The sequence below is a fragment of the Felis catus genome, chromosome A3 (assembly GCF_018350175.1).
Source record: "Felis catus isolate Fca126 chromosome A3, F.catus_Fca126_mat1.0, whole genome shotgun sequence".
NCBI lineage: Eukaryota > Metazoa > Chordata > Mammalia > Carnivora > Felidae > Felis > Felis catus.
The window spans coordinates 139,520,223-139,540,046 of record NC_058370.1 but is presented as its reverse complement, the minus strand read 5'-3'; the positions used below and the strand labels follow the sequence as shown (position 1 = coordinate 139,540,046).

The window sequence follows — 19,824 nt, the reverse complement described above, 5'->3', positions numbered from 1 at the left end:
TCCGTTTGAAAACGTGGCCCGTTTATTTGAACTGAAGGCATCGTTACATAGTGCAAACGTTTCTTTGGTATGAACTGGTTACAATGAACGTAAAAAGGCACTTGTCTGTTGGCAACAGTCAGAAAGTAAATAAATATGTACACTCGCCTCACGTCACCATGGCTGCCGAGAGGGCCCCGGGACCCCGCCCGCAGCTCGGACGCTCCGCGTGAGATTAATCCGGTGGCCCCGCCACATTCCACGTTCCCGCTGCGGTTCCAGACAGGCGCCGCGAGTCACAGGCAGCCGCGCCTCCGGGTAGAGGACATGGTCCCAGTCACCCGTTCTAGCCCACGTGCATGTGCCTCCAAGCAAAACCACAATCCGCCACCAAGGCGCCTGGAGACGCCGGCCGCTCGCGGAGGGTGGGGTCCGCTGCCGTTCTACACCTGAGCAACCTCCACAACTGTCATGCTGTGGACAGTCCTCCACTCTCTACTCGACAGAAATCGGTTCTAGGGGTTGGGTGTTAAAAGTGACTTGATCCCTCAGGGGCAGTCCCACGCCCCACGGAACACCAGCTTGTATTTACCACTCAACGTGACGAGGATGAGAAGTCAAGTTGGCTGTGTTTAGAGCCGCTGTGAACACGCTAGTGGCGGGGGCGTGCACTCCCTCCTGCGGTTGGGGCCGGCTGGTCACAGAGCCGGGGTCTCCTGCTTCCGGAAGGAAGGCCGTGCCGGGCCCAGGTCGGGCTTCAAAACTGCTCACGACGTGCCCGACGGCCTCCCGGCCACCCCAGGGATGGGGTGCCCCCGACCCCCCAGCCCGGGACGCGCCCCCCACACAAAACCACCTGTGACCTCGGGGCACTTCCCACGGCGCCCGCACGTTCAGGGACACGTTTCTGAGGACACAGATCACTTCATATTGAAAACAAAGACGGAGGCTTCTGGTCAATTGAAAAGAGAGACCACGAGGTATGATGGTTGCTCTTCACTGAATTCGGAGACGACTTTCGCACAGTGGAAGGCGTTTCTCTGCCACCCGAACACCGCAAACATGGGCGCAATCTCGTCAAACATCCTGCACTTCGAAAATACAAATGAGGTATAGGCACTGATTGTTTCCTTAAGGCACTTACACAACCTGAAGTCAGAAAGTCGCCAACACCGACTCCTCCGTCGGGAGAGGCCTCCGTGCGGGCACCACATCCGGGGTTGAGTAGGAATGGGGGGGAGGGGGATTCCACACTCGGTCCACCCCGGGCGGCGCCACGCAAGCCATGGTTTCTGGACGCGGCTGGATGTCCTCACGGGAGACGTGCTGGAGGTCGCCGGCGAGCGGGGGCTTAGCCGCGGGGCCATGTGCTCCGTGTTGGTGTCGGGTCGGGGCCAGGGAGCCCGCACCCGCCGCCCGGACGTCAGCCGGCTCTCCCAGCAGCCTGCCCGTCAGCCGAGTCCTGATCCTGCTCTCCCTGCGGTGCGCTTCCTTCTGGCGGCTCCGCGACGCGCCCTCACGGCGGGCGGCTGCCAAGCTCCAGGCGTCGGAGCCCAGCGGGACGAACGTTTGGTTGGGGAGACGAGTAGCGTCCAGGGACACGAATCCAGGAGCCTAAATAACTGGACCGTGCAATTTACTAGTAGCACCAATTTGTCATTAAAAAAACTTAAATAAAAACCTGAGAATCTAACGTGAAGTCAGGACGTGTGTCTGTGGTTTCTCCTCCGCCAACGCTCTGGTCTAAGCACCTGTGCTCCTCCGGAGACAGAAGGGGTCCCGTCCCGGGCGGCGATGGTCCCTCTCGTCCACACGCCCCGCGCGGGCGCCGAAGGCTTCGCGGAGCCTACGGCCTCTTCCCCGAGCCGTCTCTCGGGCAGGCCGGACAGCAGGCCCCGGGGGCTCTCACGGGCGCTGGGCAACCGGCAGGCTGGCAGGCTTCCACAAAGCACGTGACCTGCCCGTCCTGGAGGAGAGAGGTGCCAGCACCGGTCAGCTCCTGAGGTGTGCGTCCTGGGAGCCGCCCGCCCGCCCTTCCCCACCCGCCTGCGCCCGAGTTCTCTGGTGCACTGTGTAACACAGGGGTCGTTCTCCGGGTGATTCACGGCTTCGGACACTCTACTTCTTCCGCGAGGTCCCCGCCCTCGGCTCCCCACCCTGAGGACAGCCCGGGACCTGGGGCTCAGCACACCCTCCTGGCCCCACCCGAGACCCCGTGTCCGGGGATGTCAGCCAGAGGAGGAAAAAGTCAGGAGGCGCGGTCCCTGCCCTGCCCAAACGTGACAACCGCCAGGGATCCTGGGGCGCCTGCCTCTCCCGTCCCCGGACCGGAGGAAGAATCCCCTTCCCGGTGCGCATCTGGGGCACCAGACCGGCCCACTGCCCTGTGCTGTGCCCCCAGCCTCTGCCCCCAGCCTCCGGCCCGGGCACCACGGCGGCCCGTCCCCTTCCTCTGGAGGCCCAGGCCACCCGGCGGGACTGCTCGGGCAGCGGTGCGCGGGCCGCCCCGTAACGGCGGCTCTCGGGGAAGAGCCACCCCCTCCCCAGACAGGCACTGGGGCCTCTGGCGGACCCTGCGGCCGCCCGCCCCGGAGCCCACGTGCCGGGGCCCCACACTCACACGGCACTCGCAGGTGGTACACGCGTCTTGCTTCCACGTGGCGCCGTTGGCGTGAGGCTCCCCGTCTGCGTCCGTGCAGTCCGTGGCGCTGAGCCGGGCCTCCAGCCTCTTTATCTGCCGCAAAGCAAAGAGAGACGTGTGCGGGTCACACGCGACCGAGAGCTTCTCTCTGCAAGGGCGGCTGTGCCGTCGCCAGGAGCGGCGCCTCCCAGGGGCGGCCCGTCACCAGGCAGGCGACAGCCGAGCCGGCCTACGCCGCACCCGGGCCTACGCTGCAAGGCACGGGAGGCGCAGCTGCGGGGGAGCAGGAGGAGCCCGGAGAATCGGAGGGCGGCTTCGCACAGGCCGGCGAGCGCCAGACCCAGCCGGACGGGAACACCCTGAGCTTGGACCCCGGCGGCCGACGGTCGTGACCGGGCTCCGCGGGCGTCCCTTCCTCCGACCCTGCGGCTGGGCCGGCGGTGACGGCACGTCCAGACTGTCCTCGCGTGGGGTTTCCGTCACAGGCAGCCGCATGTCCAGACCCCCCAAAACGGGCACAATTGGGCACAACTGCCTGACATGGTGCCCGCAGCTCTGACGGAGGGCAGGAGTGGGCCGAACGGTGAACTCGCAGACCCCCTACGGGCCCCCGTCAGTGAAACGCGTGACGTGCACGTGGTGTGAAGCACGTGGAAAACAGCACGGCCTCCCCCCTGCGCGAGGCCAGACCGCCGCCCAGAGCAGCGAAGTCACCTGCCCCGGGCACTCAGCACCCAGCTCACCCACGGCCTGGTGACCTGACATTTACGGGCCGACGGGCACCCGAGCCGGCAGGTCACAGGCAGGCTCCGAGCGGAAGCCGGCACTTGTCAGCACAACCGACCTCGAAAGCCACCGGACCTTCCAAGAAGGGAGGGAAAGGAAGGTCCCTGAGGTGCAGCAGCGGGGGCCACGGGCCGGGCGGGGCTGCTGGGGACGGCGGGGGCTCCCTCGGTGGCTGCTGACCCCGTTTCAGCGTAAAGCCAGAGGCAGCAAGGCCAGGACTGGAGCCACGTCCGCCTCGGGGAGACTGTGAGCACGTCTACAGGAGCACGTCTACAGCTGCACGGAGCCCGACAGGTGCCCCCACTCCCTCCTGGGCTGCAGTCACAGCAGATGTCCCCCCGCATGGCACCGGCCCTGGCGCCCCTGACCAGCACCTGCCCTGAAACGCAGAGCTGCGTAGAGCAAAGGGGACAGACGGGACGGCAGAGTCACCTCATCCTGCAAGTGCGAGAAGTCACGGACCCACAGACGCTGGCCTCACGTCCTGCCTCCTGCCTCTGCTCACACTACCCCACCTGCAGAGCGTCACCCCCCCCCGCCCCCTGCCCCCCACCCACCTGTGACGCTCCAAGGGTCTCCAAGAGACTGTCTTCAGGCCTCCCAGCGCCCACCTGTCTCGGGCTGGGCCCCCAGGACACCCTGTGCTTGTCACAGCCTGGTTGTCTCTCAGGCTCCAAGTGGGGGCTGCTCCTGGTGCCTTAAACCCTGAACTCTGCACGGTGCCCGCTATCCCCTCCTAGCCTGTCTCCATTTGCCGTGTGACAGCAAATTAAGGCCGTCAGGTGAGATCACCTCACGCTGCACGTGCATGTCAAGACAGGAGGGCAGACGTGGTCAGAGCCGGGACACCTCTCCGAGAGGCTGAGACAGAAGACCCCAGGGTCCCATCCCTGAGGACTGGCGGCCCCGTAAGTAGGAGTGGGGTCGTGCTCCAAGACCACCAGTCACAGGCACGTCTCCAGAAGTTTCCACAACATCAGGAATCCCTGCCAAAAGGACCGTCCAAGGTCTGCACGCTCATTACTAAGGCCTCAGTCTCCACTCGTGATACATAAAAGCCCACCACGGAGGCCCGGACACAGAGATGGGAGAGGAGGAAGCAAGTCCCCTGAGCCGGGGAGGACAGATGGTTTTCTGCAAACCCTACGGATGCCCAGAGAAGAGCCCAGTGTATAGACGGTGCCCTGCCCCCACCAGGGGGTCCTGACCCCAAACCAGCTCCTGATCCCGCCCTGGGACCAAGGATCGCATCGTCATGGCCTCAAGATGGGACCTGAAGTGTGGCTTCTCCCTCGTGGCCCTAATCCTGAGCCCCCTTCTGACCTACGGACTCTGGCCGCTCCGGGGACCCCCTCCCGCAAGGGCACCTGCGGGCAGCTCAAAGCATGAGCCCCCCAGCCGTGGGAATCCTGAGGGCAGCCCAAAGTGGCTGGGCCGGGGACAGGCCACAAAGAGGCCCCAGAAGGAAGTGGTGTCCCTGGAAGCTCCACGTGAGGGCAGACCAGTGGCACGCCCACGCAGTCACGGTGGCCACAGTGCCATCTGCAATGTGGGAGAGGACGTGCCAGGCAGTTACCTGCTCTCTGAGGTCCGTGATGGTCTTCTGCATTTCCACAACGAAGTCCTTGAAGTCGTTCGTCCCCGGAACCTGCGGACGCTCATGGGACGCGGCCGTGGCATTGCCGGGGCGCTTTCTGTGCTGCCCCATGCTGCGCGGGGGAGAAGGGGACGCTGTGACTCGAGCTGGAGGCCACCGGTGGCTGCACGTGCCCCCGCCCAGCAGCGGGACCTCACCCCGGAGACGGCCGTACCTTGGTGTCCCCCCGGGTCCTGCTCCCCCGGCGGGGCCGTCCTCCTGGTAGCTGAACCCCAGGGACCGCCTGCCTCGGAGATGATACGAGAACGCGTTGAACTGTCCCCGGGTCCGGCAGTCTGAAACGCAAGCAGAAGGGCTGTGTCGGGTGGCTCTGGGTCCAATTCAGAAGACACAGGCTCATCCTGGGAGACGTCAGCTGGCCTTCCGGCATGTGTACGACTCAAGCCACCGCCTGGCGGCCGCAGCGGCCGAGGGCCCGGCTGTGCTTCCCTTCTCCCGCCACAGGCAAGATGGCCTCTGACTGTGTCCCCTCCCCCCACCCCGTTCCCGGGAGCCCCCAGCCTGCTCCGGCCTCCTGCAGGCACGAAGCATTGCGGCCGTCCTCGCAAACCCATGCCGGCCTCCCCCACCACAGGGACAGGGGCACGCGGTCCCGGCCTCACGTCCGTCTGCTCGCGCCAGGGCGTCAGCCTCCCCTGTGGCCGGGCGGGGGGGGGGGCGCGATGTGGAGCACGTTGCACACGCTGGTGCCCCGTCCGGCGGCCCGGCCCCAGACAGCAGGATGTGGAGCATAAGCTGGGGCAAGAGCCAGGCCGCGCTCTGTCTGCCGGCCGCTGGGAAGGGAAGGCAGGGCCTGGAGCCCCTCTGCCCTCAGACCGCGCCTCCCGGAGGCCTCCACGCGCCTCCGATCGTCAGCAGCCACCACTCGGCTTCCCACCCGCTCCCGGACCCATGTCATGCAGGGTCACAGCGTAGGCTCGTGGGACCCGGAGGCCTGGGGCAACGCCGTGGGAGCAGAGGACGCGCGGCCCGTGGCGCTAAAGCACACACCCTCCCCAGCGGTGCTCACACCGTGCGGCCAGGTGCCCCTCGGGGCGGCACCAGGAGCCCACGGCGACACTCCCGCTGGGCAAACAGACACCACGATCCAGCCAGTAATCCTCGTGAAGGTCCCGCGCGGGGGGACAGGCCGGCATCAAGCGCCTCCTGCGGCCGCACCGAGAGAACGCAGCCCCGCCCGCGGAGCGCCAGCGCCCCGAACGCAGAGCCGGGTCTGATCTGAACCCAGGGAGAGGCTGCGGTGGGCCCGGAGGACAGAGGGGACCCGGGGCGCGAGATTAAATCCCTGTCATGGGACGTACATGTGTATCCACGCTAATTTCCCAATCTTGCCCACACACACACACGAGTGAGTTATTCAGGAGCACGGGGGCACGCTCAGACTTCCTCCTCTAGTTCAGGAAAACATGCCCTATTTCCCTACAAACACACACACACACACACACCCCAGTACACACACGTAAGTATACATACGTGCATACCTATGCACACACATACACAAGTGTACAAACACGCAAAATGTGTGCATATGCATGCATACGTACACACATACGCACCCATGTGTGCATGTGTAGACGCGTATGCACATACGCACACGTGTGGACACACGCCCGTCTGTGCTTGCATGCACGTACACACATACACAGTACACACATGTGTGTATGCACACACACAGATGCACATACACATGCGTGGGTGTACACACGCATGTGCATGCATACACGTGTGTGTATACACATATGCATACACACGCGCATGCATACTTAGGCACACGTGAATTCATACAGACACACGGGGGAGAGAACAGTGACTGATACGTAACAAACGACCGATGCATCTATTCAGGTCCCGGAATCACCTGCGGTATTTTATAACCCACGCGATTACTTCAAAATACACCAACACGTGCAACAGTGTGTGCGTGTGCCTATGTGCTCTTCCTTGCCCACAGAGGGGCAACTTGAAACTCCCCTCTGAAACCACCCGCCCAGGAGCCCTCCCGTCCGGCCCCTCTGTGCACACGACGCGCGGCTGTGACTCCGGGGGGAGCTCAGAGGGCTGCTTTCAGCGAGTCTTTAGAAGCTGAATGGAAAGGAAACAGCAACCGACGTTCGGTCTGTCGAAACTTTCTTTTCCTACTGTATTCTAAACACGACTTTGGCGCTACAATAAAAGACAAAGCTTATAAAGCATCCTTCCGGGGCGCCTGGGTGGCTCCGTCGGTTGAGCATCCGACTTCGGCACAGGTCACGATCTCGCGGTCTGTGAGTTCGAGCCCCGCGTCGGGCTCTGTGCTGACGGCTGGGAGCCTGGCGCCTGCTTCGGATTCTGTGTCTCCCTCTCCCTCTGCCCCTCCCCCACTGTCACTTTGTCTCACTCTATCTCTGAAAAATAAATAAATGTAAAAAAAAATTTTTTTTAAATACAAAGCATCCTTTAACTTGGTCAGCTCTGGACCGGGCCTGCTACTTCCAGAGGAAAAGCGTCGGGGACAAAGGATGTCAGAAATGCGTTTGGCAGCTGCGCGGACAGGAGAGCTGGCCCCAGCAGCTCCAGGAAAGGCCCGCCTGGCAAGACCCCGTCTCTCCTGGGACTCTGGGTTTTCCGAGCGGAACAACAGGAACCCCGGCTCAGCCCCTTCCTATGCAGCAAGGGGCCCCTGGTAAAGCTATCAGGAAGCCAGTTATCCGAGAACCGGCTTTTCCCAGGGGTCAGGACAGCTTCCTGCATCCTCTGCCAGACTTGCAGGAAAGCACGCGGAGTTGGACAAACAAGGACGATGTTTTTCAAAAAAACTAAAAACAAGAACATGGTTCCTTCGAGGTCATAGTGAGAATACAAATGTTTTGGAAGATGGGGCGTGCAGTAAACTCAGCCCTCGTCTTCACGCGAACTCTCTTGTGAACCGCGTGTGCCACACATCCCTGTTTAGCACCTACGTGTACACACACCGTACATTCACACGCAGAGAACCAATGGGGGCAGACGCACAAGGCACCCACACGGGCACGGACTCAAAGGGAGACACCGCAAAGAGCTCTAGGCCACGGACCCAGGTTCCGATACCTCCTCATGCAAACAGCAGCCACCTGAGAGTAATCACCAGTGAGGACAAGAGCCTGACCGAACTATTTCTTCCGGAAAGGAGAGGGAACAACTCTAGTCCGTGCCTCCTGTCCACCGGCGTGCCGGGCGGAAGGAGCTGTGTCCGCGGGCGTGTGGGTCACGCAGGGCAGCTCCAAACGCACCCGGCTTCCACATTCCAGTCTCCGAATGCAGTTTCAATGAAGCCAAAATCACGTTCAGATGAGAAGGTGAAATTCGTGGTTCGCCACAGTGGGAGTGCAAGGGCTCCGCGGCAGGGACCGGGCGCCACCCCTCCCCACCCCTCCACAGGCCTCGGCCTCCTCCTTATCTTACACAATGCGCCCCTCCGGGTACGGTGTTCTCACAGGGGTCTGGACGCACAGCACACACTTCTCTACTGAGCACACAGTAGACGCCCAGGAGGGGCGTCCACGTGGCAGGGCCACCCGCGCGTGCGCATACACGACACTCAGGACAACACACGAGTGCCCCCGTTTAGACGCACATTAGGTTTCAGAGACAACACAGAAGCCCGTCTCCTCATGCACACTCTCGTCTCCTGTCTCCTCCACTGGGCACGTCACTTACAGGAAACGCCACCACGTCACCACCAGCCCTTCGTGACCGCGGCCTCTCAGACTGTGCAGCGACCCTGCATGGCTGCCCGCAGGGGCAGTACCTGGTTCTGTCCCCACTGCGGCCAAGCGTCCAGAGAGCACCATACCAGATGCCCTGGGAGCACCTTGGCAGGAGCCCCGGGAGCACCACGCCAGACGCCCCGGGAGCACCACATCAGTTGCCCTGGGAGCACCTTGGCAGGAACCCCGGGAGCACCGCGCCAGACACCCCGGGAGCACCACGGCAGGCGGTGAGTGCGGCAGGAGCGGGCAGGCAGTGGGGAAGACAAACCACAGAGGCGAGGGAGGGGCCGAGGGAGGGGCCGAGGGAGGGGCCGGGCGTCGGGGACGCGCACCTTCGCAGCAGTCCTGCCACACGCGCAGGTCCACGCGGGGGATGTCGTCGCAGCTGCTGTAGCCGTGGGGGAACTCGGCCACCCTGAACACGTCCCTCTGCACACGCGTGATGTTGTCCGCGTTGTCGCACAGAATCCTGGCCAGCGACGTCTGCTTGATCTGTGTCAGCTGCGCCGGGGAGAACACCCCCGGGCTCTCGTACCACAGCCTGTTTCCAGAATGAGAGCAAGGTCAGACGCCCGGAGGCCCCGCGGAGGCGCGGGGAAACCGCCAGGAAGCTCTGCCGACGGCACGGACGCCGCGGGGCCCAGTCCGCTGTCACTTAAGAGGGGCTCAAGCACGGATCACGCCTCCTACTCAAGACGCAACACACGGGGCCTGTACTGGACGCAGCAGAGAAGCTGGCGCAGGTGGGGGTGAGACCCCTGGCGTGGCTTGGCCCCTGCTGCATCGCTCTGCGGTAAACCCCACTCGTGTCATCGTTGTCAGTCTTGCCAGAAGCTCAGATCCCTCCGAACTGCCACGGCGGTTGAACCGTGTGCACCGTTCTTGGGAACAGAGATGCCCTCACTACGTGGAAGGGCACGAAAGCACCTGTGAACTGGGTCACGGGATCCTGGGGCTGCAGTCGGGGGCAAGTCCCCACGCTGGGGAGCTAATCACGAACGCGGCGAGGCGCGAAGACGCTCATCCACTTTCACCTGGACACAGTCTCCGCCACCTGCCCTGCACATCCCCGAGTCCCCGGAAAGGTGCGTTTCCGAGCAGAGGCTCTCCCCGGCCTCACCTGCCTTCACCTGTCGTCCCTCCGGCACCTGCCTTTACCTGTCCCCATCTCTCAGGCGCTTGAACTGTGTACTCAGCAGGCACATCAGGGTCGGTCCCAGTCGGCTGCCAGGGACCAAATCCTCTACCATGAGGGCAGGAAATAAGTCGATGTTGAGGGGGGACCCGTATAACCTACAGAGGAAAACAACCAAGTGAAACCTCAAATTTGCCTAGGCGTGCGGTAGCTGGTACACAAAACCAACGTGAGAAAGTCCCCATCTTTACCACCATTTAGCATCATTCAGACCTGCTTTCCACAAAGAACATTCATCATCACTCAAACCGTCTATCCGTTACGTTTCAAAACTTTTCCCTACTTTCTGTGCATATATGTATACACACGCATAAAGCAAACCGCACGTTTATTGTAAGTTCAGAAAAAACCAAGAAATACAGGAAGAGAGTTAAAATCCCACCTTTTCTGTTCAGAGATCATCACACTTGGCAGGATAATGTACAACCTTCCAGGTTTTTTTCATAAATATAAATAAACAAACTTCACATAACTGAGGACAGACTTTCCAAGGGGTAATTGTGACGCTGGAATTCTACCGTTTGTTGAAAATAGGTTTGCAGTAACGAAGCCATTTGCTCAGCAGAACAGCACAGGAGGCCAAGACAGCGGGGTTGAAACGTTCAAGAGCAAACACTTTCATCGAGCTCTTCCAGCTCCCGCGAAGCACAAGCAGGCGGGCAGAGAGCTGGCGGCAGGCTCTCCCCTGAGACACGCACGCGGCTCTCCCAGACGCGGGTGCTTGGTCTCAGTTGGGACTCAGAGCTCAGCTGGGTTTTCTAAACGCGCACTATCCGGCTCAGAGGCGCGGCCGGCTCCGCCCGTGGGGCTGTGGCCACAGAGGAAAGGGGGTGCTGCTCAGGCACCCTCGAGAAGGGTGGCTGGGCGCTCCCGCCAAGCCCCACTCCATCAGCACTGACCTCGGCTGCAAACAGAGGAGCCTCGTGCCGTGGTTTCCCTGGGGAGCGGGGCTGAGGGCAGGCGGGGAAGTCGGGAGCCCCAGCCTGCCCGGCTCCTGTGACCTCGCCGCCGACGCGGCCTCCGCTTGAAGGAGCCGCTCCCCACGAGGGGACAGCGCCCACACCCGCTCGCTTGGGGGCCACAGCCAGCAGGGAGCACCCACTCGGGCCAGGCCCCCCACCCTTCCCACGGGGCTCGGAGGCTGACGGCTGAAGAACTCGCAGTTGTGGTGAAGACGGTGGAGTTTCTTGCCCAGGGTCTGCGGCGCACGAGGCGGGCACCCCTCCCCCGGCCTGTGGCGCTGGGACACTAGGGTCTCCCCACTGTCGTGAACGGAGTTTGGCAAAGCAGAGAAATACGGGAGAGCGACCCGTGTTCATCCGGACGGGACCGGCACGTAAGAAACACAGATCCCGCAAATCCTGACCGAGCGGTTCTGTGCCCGGTGACGTCCCAGTGCCGCAGGATTCACACAAACCGGCAGCCTGATACCGTTACTTAAAGGACGCTGGAACGCGCCGGACTCAGGAGGGCTAGGTTCGTTCACGTCGTCGCACCTCGCGATAAGTTACGAGTAAAAAGTGATCGTCCTGGAGAAGCCACGGTCAGATCCTAACTGGGGAACGCCTCACCTTCGGTGGAAAGTGAGTAGCTCAGAATAAGCGAACCGGGCGAACCGGAGAGTCCAGAAAGCACGCAGTGTGGCCTCAGAAAGCTTTCCTTTTTCAAACAATTCTTTCCAACGTGAAAGAACGCAACTTAAATACACAATGACTTGTAGACGTACTTGACAAGTCCGAGGACGAGGAGGGATCGTTATGGAAAAACTCTGAAGAGGGACTATTTGCATTAAAGGAATGATAAGTCACACGGTAGGTAGTCAGCAAGCCAAGGGCAGCCGTGCCCGTGAGAAGGGCGGACGGCTGAGTGAGTGGAGAAATGCAGGTCTAACGCACCGCCCAGCCAGGGACCAAGGCCGCTAACCTCCCTGCTGCCCCTGTGGTCTTGGGGTGCCCAGAGCACCCTCACGGTTCCAGCGCCACAGGCCCCGGGCACCTGCTCCCCGGAGCCCGCACGATTGCCTGAGGCTGTGGGCAGTGGTCCCCGGACACAGAGGTGTCCCTGTCGTGCTGGCCGAGCTCTGGCGCTCTCTGCCTGCTGCGAGCAAGGGAGCTGCCCACAGAGCCCCACGCACGCACGCTGGGCCCCGAGGTTCCCCGCAGGTCCTTCCCCTCCCGTCGGACTCCCCTGCACAAGCAGGCCGGGCACCCACGTGGCTGTGGCCACCGCTCCCTGCACCTGCACGGCCTCCGAAGGCGACCCCTCACAGGCTCTGCCCTCCCGGCTGCACAAACACACACTAGAATCCCGAGAACAACAGCCATGCACACGTGGGGCCACCTTTCTCGGCACGCCTGACCCTGACAACGCTGAGAAACCCAAGACGCCACACGGTGGCTCCTCCTTCAACTCACCGTCTCAGCTTCTCCCGGATCTCGGGGTTCTTGATCTCATTTTTCAGGTCCTCAAAGGTGTGGGCGGACGACAGGTTGCAGTACACTCGGTACTCGTGGTAGGGCGGGATGCCGTGGTCCCGGCCCCGCTGGATGTTGATGGCGGCCAGGTCCAGGGCCACCGCGTGCGCCATGGAGAAGAGCCGCTCGGTGAGCTCCGTGTTCAGCAGCTGCGAGGGGACACGCATCTTCCCGGCCACGCCGAACAGGCCCCGGAGCAGCGGGTCAATGCCGCCCTCGTTCACGATGCGGAAGGGAGAGAAGAAGGCTTTGTGCAGGGGGATGTGTCCCTGCACGATGGGCTCGAAGTTCTCGTCCAGCCGGTAGAGCACGGGGTTGACCAGCGTGTGGCCGAACCTGAAGGCGGCCGTGGCGAAGGCGTTGAAGATGCCGGCGTTGACGCCCGGGTCGTAGCCGCGGTAGTCGCCCAGCGCCTTCATGCCTACCTCGCCCAGCACCTTGGGCAGCCAGTGCTGGTAGGTGATGTGCTGCACCTGCGCGCCCACGATCTTCCTCGCCTCGTGGTAGATGGTGTCCCCGTCCCAGTGCGGGTTCAGGGAGAGCAGCTCGGCGGCCACGCGGTTGTGCTCCCGGAACCACAGCGTGTGCATGCTGGTCAGGCCCAGCTGCTCGTTGGCGCGGTGGTCCCCGGCCAGGAAGCAGGGGATGGGGCTCTCGTTCTCGTCCCGCATGCACTCCGTGGGCGGCCCAGTGGCAAAGGGCAGCAGCGGCTTCCCCGACCGCTGCACGATGCCCTGCCGCAGGAGCCCCCGGTGGCTGGCCAGGTCCCGGATGGCGCGCGCCTCGTGCTCCGTGCTCCCATACACGTTGGAGGCGTCGATGTAGGAGGTGAGCTGGTTGATCTGCTCCCGCGGGTACACGGAGTTCATGAGGAGGGACGTCATCCCGCTGCCGCACACGGGGCTGGAACGCACGAAGAACATGCAGCGAGCCCCGTTCCTGACGCGGGGGTCGTTGGGGGGCACGGCGACCGAGAAGCAGGGGGGGTCGTTGCCGCACACGGAGCTGCAGTGCTGTCCGTCGGAGAAGCGAGCCTGGCTCAGGGCCACCACCGTGGAGTCCAGGTCGTGGTCCAGAAACTGGCCCCACTGCATGAGCATGTGCGTGAACTGCTCGTCGGGCGTGACGGTCTCGGTCCCGATCAGGGACGTGGACACCAAGCGAGGCACGGGCAGCGCGTGGCCGTGGTACAGCCGGCCGGGGTCGATGCCCCGCGGGGTGTTGAACCCGTTCTCGTACACGGCCTTCAGCAGGCGCTCGAAGGCGGTCAGCGAGGCGCCCCACATGGGGTGCTGCAGGTTGTTGCAGGTGCCGTCGTGCGTGCGGTACTTCTGGTGGAAGCACATGTCCGAGCAGTTGTTCACGCGCCGGTGGGCCGTGCAGCCGGACAGGTTGGCGATGAGGCTCAGGTACTGGGGGGACACGAGGTCGTTGTAGTGGTAACCTGCGGCAGAGGGGGACGCGGCTCACCCTCTGGACGGCGGGCAGCACACGGGCACGCGGCCCTGGCCCCCGCGGTCCTGTCCTCCCCCACCCAGTCCTGCCTGCCGGGCCGGGAGCCAGGGGAGGGGACCTTCGTGGGATGGGCGCGCGCGGTGGGGGAGCGGGGGACGGCCCGGGGTCCACACAGTGCCGGGGAAGGGGTCCCGGCAGGAACGGCCGGGAAAGAGCTGACGTGCTCCAGGGGCCTGTTCTGGGACTGCTGGAAGAGCTTCACGCTCAGGGGGACGTGCACGTGTGCACAGTACAGGCACACACGGGGGCACACGTGCACACACACAGGCACGCACACGCAGACGTACACGTGCAGAGGGGCGCACACACCCAGCGGCACACATGCACACGCAGAGGCATGCGCACACAAGAGCATGCACACAAGGGCACATATGCACATGTAGAGGTACACATTCACATGCAGGGCACACAAGCACATGCACACGCAGGGGCACACGTGCACACACACAGGAGCACACACAGACGTACACGTGCAGAGGGGCGCACACACCCAGGGGCACACGTGCACATGCAGAGGCACGCGCACACAAGCAAGAGCATGCACACAAGGGCACATATGCACGTGTAGAGGTACACGTTCACACGCAGGGCACACAAGCACATGCACACGCAGGGGCACACGTGCATACACACAGGCACACACACACAAGAGCACACAGGAGCACATGCAGACATACACGTGCACACAGACGGGCACACACACCCAGGGGCACACGTGCACACACACACAGGCACGCACACGCAGACGTACACGTGCAGAGGGGCGCGCACACCCGGGGCACACGTGCACACACAGAGGCACGCACACACAAGCAAGAGCACGCACGCAAGGGCACATATGCACGTGTAGGAGTACATGTTCACACGCAGGGGCACACGTGTACACACGGCACATAGGCAGAGGGGCACACGCGCACACAGAAGGGCACGCGTGCACGGGCACACGGGCTCACACGTCCGCCCACGCTGCTAGACTCCTGGTCACCACCGTCTTGCACGGTACCTGCTAGAAGCCGGTCAAGACGGACTCTGCCTACGGTTAAAGGAGCCGAGCCAGTCCCACCCATGGAGGGAACAGCGAGTTGGAGGTGGGAGGGGGCAGGCGTGCCGCATGAGAGGACAGGCACGCGGGGCTGAGAGCCGGCCCGACGCTCGGCTCCCTCAGACCTGAACACTCCGCGGGCACCTCGCAGACACGGCAAAGCGGGATCGGGGTATCTACCTCGGGAAGCCCCAGAACCCCCAGGGGTCGGGGCTGGCGTCCCCCTGCACTGCCCTTCTCTCCTCTGGCCTGCTTTCCAGTCGGAGGGACGAGCACAGCCCAGGCAAGCACGGGCACCGGCCAGCAGGCAGGGCTAGACACAGACAGGCCACCTTTGTGAACCCAGACACGTGTGCTGTGCTTTGAACGCCCGAGTCTCCCCCAGCGCCCTGATAAACTGCTGCCAGGCCGAGCCTTCCTACTAACCCGGCGGGCCGACCGCCGGCTGCATCAGGGAGTTCTGGGTAGCGAGCTGGTCGCCAGGGATTCTGCGTGCTGCCCTGACCATCCACAACCACGCTTGCTCGCTCTTTGCTTTCGATGTGAAAACCACCCCCGAAGGCAAACAAGCAGCTACCAGGGAAAACACTGAAATTCGAGGAAAAGAAGGCACCTGAGGCCAATGGAACAGACCGGACTGTGTCGGGCACAGGTGCGGAACGACCGTCATCGGAAGGCTCCGAAGGCGAGTTAGGACACCGGGGTTTGCAGCTCGAGGGCACAGGTACCCCTGGTGACCAGCGTCCCCTGAGCATGCCTGCGAGCTGCTGGAGGTGAGACGGTCCCTCCCACCACTAACCTGGCCTCCAGCTTCCCCACTTCACCCAGAGTCACCTCTGGCCTTCCTGCCCCTGGGCAGAGACCCAGTCACCTGACTGTCACCTCTGCCTTCGGCACAGCTGGAAGCCACCCCACTCGCTGGCCACCCTACTGCCAATGCTTCACCTCCCCACGCAGCCACTCCACGGACACCCATGACCTAGAACCCGCCCAGGTCACTCCACAGGTGCCCCTGGGTCACTCCACGGACACTGGCCACCCAGGACCCCCTGGGCCACCTGCCCCGCGTCCCACGCTGCCCCTCCCCCTTCACATCAAGGCCACCCAACAACCTGATCCACGTGATCAGGTCACTTTTCTACAAGAAGCCCCATGGCCCCCACATCACGGAGACGATGACAAAACCCTCCTCTCGCCTCAGGGGCCCTTTCCGGTTGGGCACCCAAGAGTTCCCTCATCCTGTCCCCTCTCCGGTCTCTCCACCTGCTCCAGCCCAACCTGCCCAGCCTGACACCCCGAGTGGGGCGGGCTGTGCACCCGTGCCGGGGTGCTGACTGATTCCTGTCTGTCCAGGTCTCCGTGTTCCTGTAAACAGCACGTGCTGATGGGAGGCGACCTCGCAGTCCTGCACAAGGACCAACAGCAGACGGGCTCTGCCTCGTACAGAGGCCGCACAGTGTCTAGGACCTTCCTGTGGAAGCCGCCACGGCCACATTTAGCTCCTGAACAATGAGCCACACAAAGAAAGGGAGGAAGAAAACCAGGCAACCCCCCGGGCCCCCACAGGGGGCAGAGCATGGTCCCTATCGCAGACGGCTGGGGACACCGTGAGGCACCACGATGACAAGGCCACGAGCCCCAGGCATCCCTGTCCATGGGGACAAGGCCACAGACCCCATGCGTCCCTGTCCATGGGGACAAGGCCACGAGCCCCACGCATCCCTGTCCACGGGGACAAAGCCACAGACCCCACACATCCCTGTCCATAGGGACAAGGCCACGAGCCTCACGCATCCCTGTCCACGGAGACAAGGCCACAGACCCCACATGTCCCTGTCCACAAGACAAGGCTATGAGCCTCACACATCCCTGTCCCCATCCTGGGCCCGAAGAGTGGAGAAGTGCCCAACACAGGCTCCCCAGGCAGCACCTCCAAGGTGAGGCTGGCAGTCCACGGAAGAGAGCAAACGTCCGGAGATGGCCCCCGACACTCAACCGAGGCCAGCGCCCTCCAGGACGAGGAAACAGGCCTATAGTCTGCACACCTGCGCCAGGAAGCTCAGCCCCAAACCAGCGCAAGGCAGAGGTCAGGCTTGAAGGACGCGTTCCACTCCCAAGGACAGGGGCCCATTCCCACATCTTCGAGCCACGTGCACGTATCTAAGAATGTCAAATTCTCCAACATTTCTGTCCTGATGGAAAAGATCGGCTCATTGAAGACCAATCAGAAAACCCTGAAAACCCGGAGCCTGCCTCCCAGAGAGAGGGGACTGTGCGTGCTCCCGGAAAGCGGTGAAAGAATACGCGTGGTGGGAAGGCTGCTTTTCCAGAATAAAAGCCACGGCCACCCGGCACTTCTCGCGGCGCTGCTCTGCTCCCAGCACGGCGGGGGCCGGAGAGAGGGCATCAGTCACCCACCGTGCACATTTCACCCGGGAGGCCTCAGCAGCCGCTTTGCAAACACCCGAGCGCCGCAGATGCCGTCCCGACGGCCCGCAGTGCTTCGGCCCGTGTGCACAGCCTCACGTGGCAGCCGCTGCCCTGCCCCCTCTTCCCTCCATGCCATTTGTCATGGGGAACCGAGGGTCTCGGCCGGGGGCCAGCAGCGTGTGGGCGTCCAAGACACCCGAGGCCGTCGCTGCAGGACCCGGCGTGGCCCGCACCCGGGCAGCCGAGCCTGTACTCACACGGGGATGCGGGCATGGCCCCAAGGAGGCCACACAGGTGGGGTGGACGCCTGGCACTCGGGAGAGAAAGACCCCAGGACTAACTTGTTCCATTCAGGTCGACCATCAGCCCGTGCCGCACGTGCTCCTGAATCAGCTGCAACGTCCGCTCAAATATCTCTCCCGCGCGTGCCTGCTCCACGGTGTAGGGGTCCCTCGGGTACCGGAACAAGGCCAGCAGGTCATTGGGAGAACGGGGACGGCTAACGGGTCAGGAGCGGAGGGAAGAACAGAAAAAACCCTTGAGAACGAACATCACACCCCAAGGTACGATCACTGACGCTGAGTGTTGGCGAAGCCGCTTCTCTAGACGTGGCGGACCGTGCCTTACGCATCCCAAGTGGAAAGCGTCAAAACCAAAGACGCTAAAGGCAAATCGTTAAACCAACAGAGAAGACACATAGTTATGAGGCAGGAAAAAACACTTTGGAGCTGCCAACACAAGCAGATACAACGCACCCGACAAATACTTTGTTTTTGCCCCATTATTCGGTACTAAGCCAAGTGAGTAAGTGGAGATTTTCCGAAAACGTCTTATTTGTGAGTCACAGCTCAGCTGCTACTCAGAAACGGTGACTTTTGTTATCTGAACCCCACAAAACCCGGTGCCAATGGAGAGTGTGACTTTTAAATTGAAAGGTCTTTCTTCAGACGCCATAGGTCACAGCTTCGTGTCCTGAACCGCATTCGCTTCACCCCGGAGACTGACCAAACAGTGGTCTGAACCCATTTCCGCCCCCAGTACCTGTCAAACAGGTGCGTGCGGGTTGAGTTTATGGCTCTGTCCACAGTCGCAATTGCTTCAACGATCGATTTGGCCACAAACGGGTCCCCGTTTCGGCTGACGTCAGGAACTGGAAAACACAAAGTCGTTCGTTACCCAAAAACTGCCCCGCAAGTTACTCAGGTGATCACATCTGGACACGACATCATTTAGACTAAGGCACACCTCCCTCCAGTACTATTTTTCACACCAAAGTTAAATCACGCTAGAAGCTATTTTCAAGTCATATGTAAATTATAGACCTTAATTTCTGAAACCACGTGACCCTGGAGGAGGACGGGAAAAGTAGCTCGGACGTGAAGCAGCCAATTCTTCCAGCGAAGCCCGGCCGCGAGTGGAGGCTCGGCTCCGGCCAATTTTAATTCCTGGTGGATTCCGTCCTTCCGTCAGTGGCCAAACCCTCCACAGGTGCCTGGATCTCCAGCCGTTCGCCCCTACAAAGACTCTGCTCCCTCCATTTTCCTGTCCACTATGGGCTGATCACGTCGCCGCCACGAGCGCACCATTACCACGCGCACACGGCTTAGCCTGCAGGACTCTGGGCTTTTCCACTTCCCTCTTCTCGTCTCTTCCCACTTAATACCAGAGTTTGCTAAATAAAATAACCCCGAAACCAACCGATCTTCTACCCCTATCCACTGACGCAGCTGGAGCAAAGGTCACTGGGCACGAAGTGGTACTTTTTTCCCTAAACGTACTCAGCCTTTCCAGAGTCTGACACAAATTTAAATGATCTTATTGAAATGCTTCTTTCACTTGGCCTTGGGACACACTTCCTCCTTCCTGGGACACGTTTGCTCCCTCCAGGGACACACTTCCTCCTTCCTGAGACACACTTCCTTTTTCCTCATTCCGGGAACATACTTACTCCCTCCGGGGTCACACTTTCTCCTTCCTGGGACACACTTCCTCCTTCCTCCCTCTGGGGACACACTCCCTCCTTCCTCCTTTCTGAGACACACTTCCTCCTTCCTGGGACACACTTCCTTCTTCCTGGGACACACTTCCTCCCTTTGGGGACACACTTTCTCCCTCTGGGGACACACTCCCTCCCGCTGGGACACACTCCCTCCTGATTCCTCACACCTCCCAAGGACCTACAGGAACCAGGTCTACCTGATCCCCACTCCTGCCTCCTGATGCCTACCCCCATCCCTGTCCCTTCTGCAGCGGTGTGGCTGCTTCCTCCTTCCCACCAGACCTCCCCGCTGAGCCCAGCCAGCCTCAGGCCCTCCCTGGGGGTCACACGGGGCAGTGGTCTAAATACTCACAAATCCGCACCAGCCCATCTCTCTCC

At 62.1% G+C, this 19,824-nt stretch overlaps 1 protein-coding gene across 3 annotated transcripts in view; it reads right to left on the bottom strand.

The window, feature by feature from the left end:
• PXDN (peroxidasin) overlaps nt 1-19,824 on the bottom strand; it is a 77,530-nt gene continuing 57,706 nt past the window's right edge. For all 3 annotated transcript variants that reach the window (XM_045055045.1, XM_045055046.1, XM_023252163.2), the window contains 9 exons: nt 18,489-18,597; nt 17,789-17,946; nt 12,401-13,904; nt 9,950-10,084; nt 9,124-9,332; nt 5,218-5,338; nt 4,983-5,115; nt 2,600-2,713; nt 1-1,945 (listed from right to left, as the gene is read on the bottom strand). In XM_045055045.1, coding sequence (XP_044910980.1) covers nt 1,826-1,945; nt 2,600-2,713; nt 4,983-5,115; nt 5,218-5,338; nt 9,124-9,332; nt 9,950-10,084; nt 12,401-13,904; nt 17,789-17,946; nt 18,489-18,597 — 2,603 coding nt within the window. In that variant the 3' untranslated portion in view covers nt 1-1,825. The remainder of the gene's footprint in view (nt 1,946-2,599; nt 2,714-4,982; nt 5,116-5,217; nt 5,339-9,123; nt 9,333-9,949; nt 10,085-12,400; nt 13,905-17,788; nt 17,947-18,488; nt 18,598-19,824) is intronic.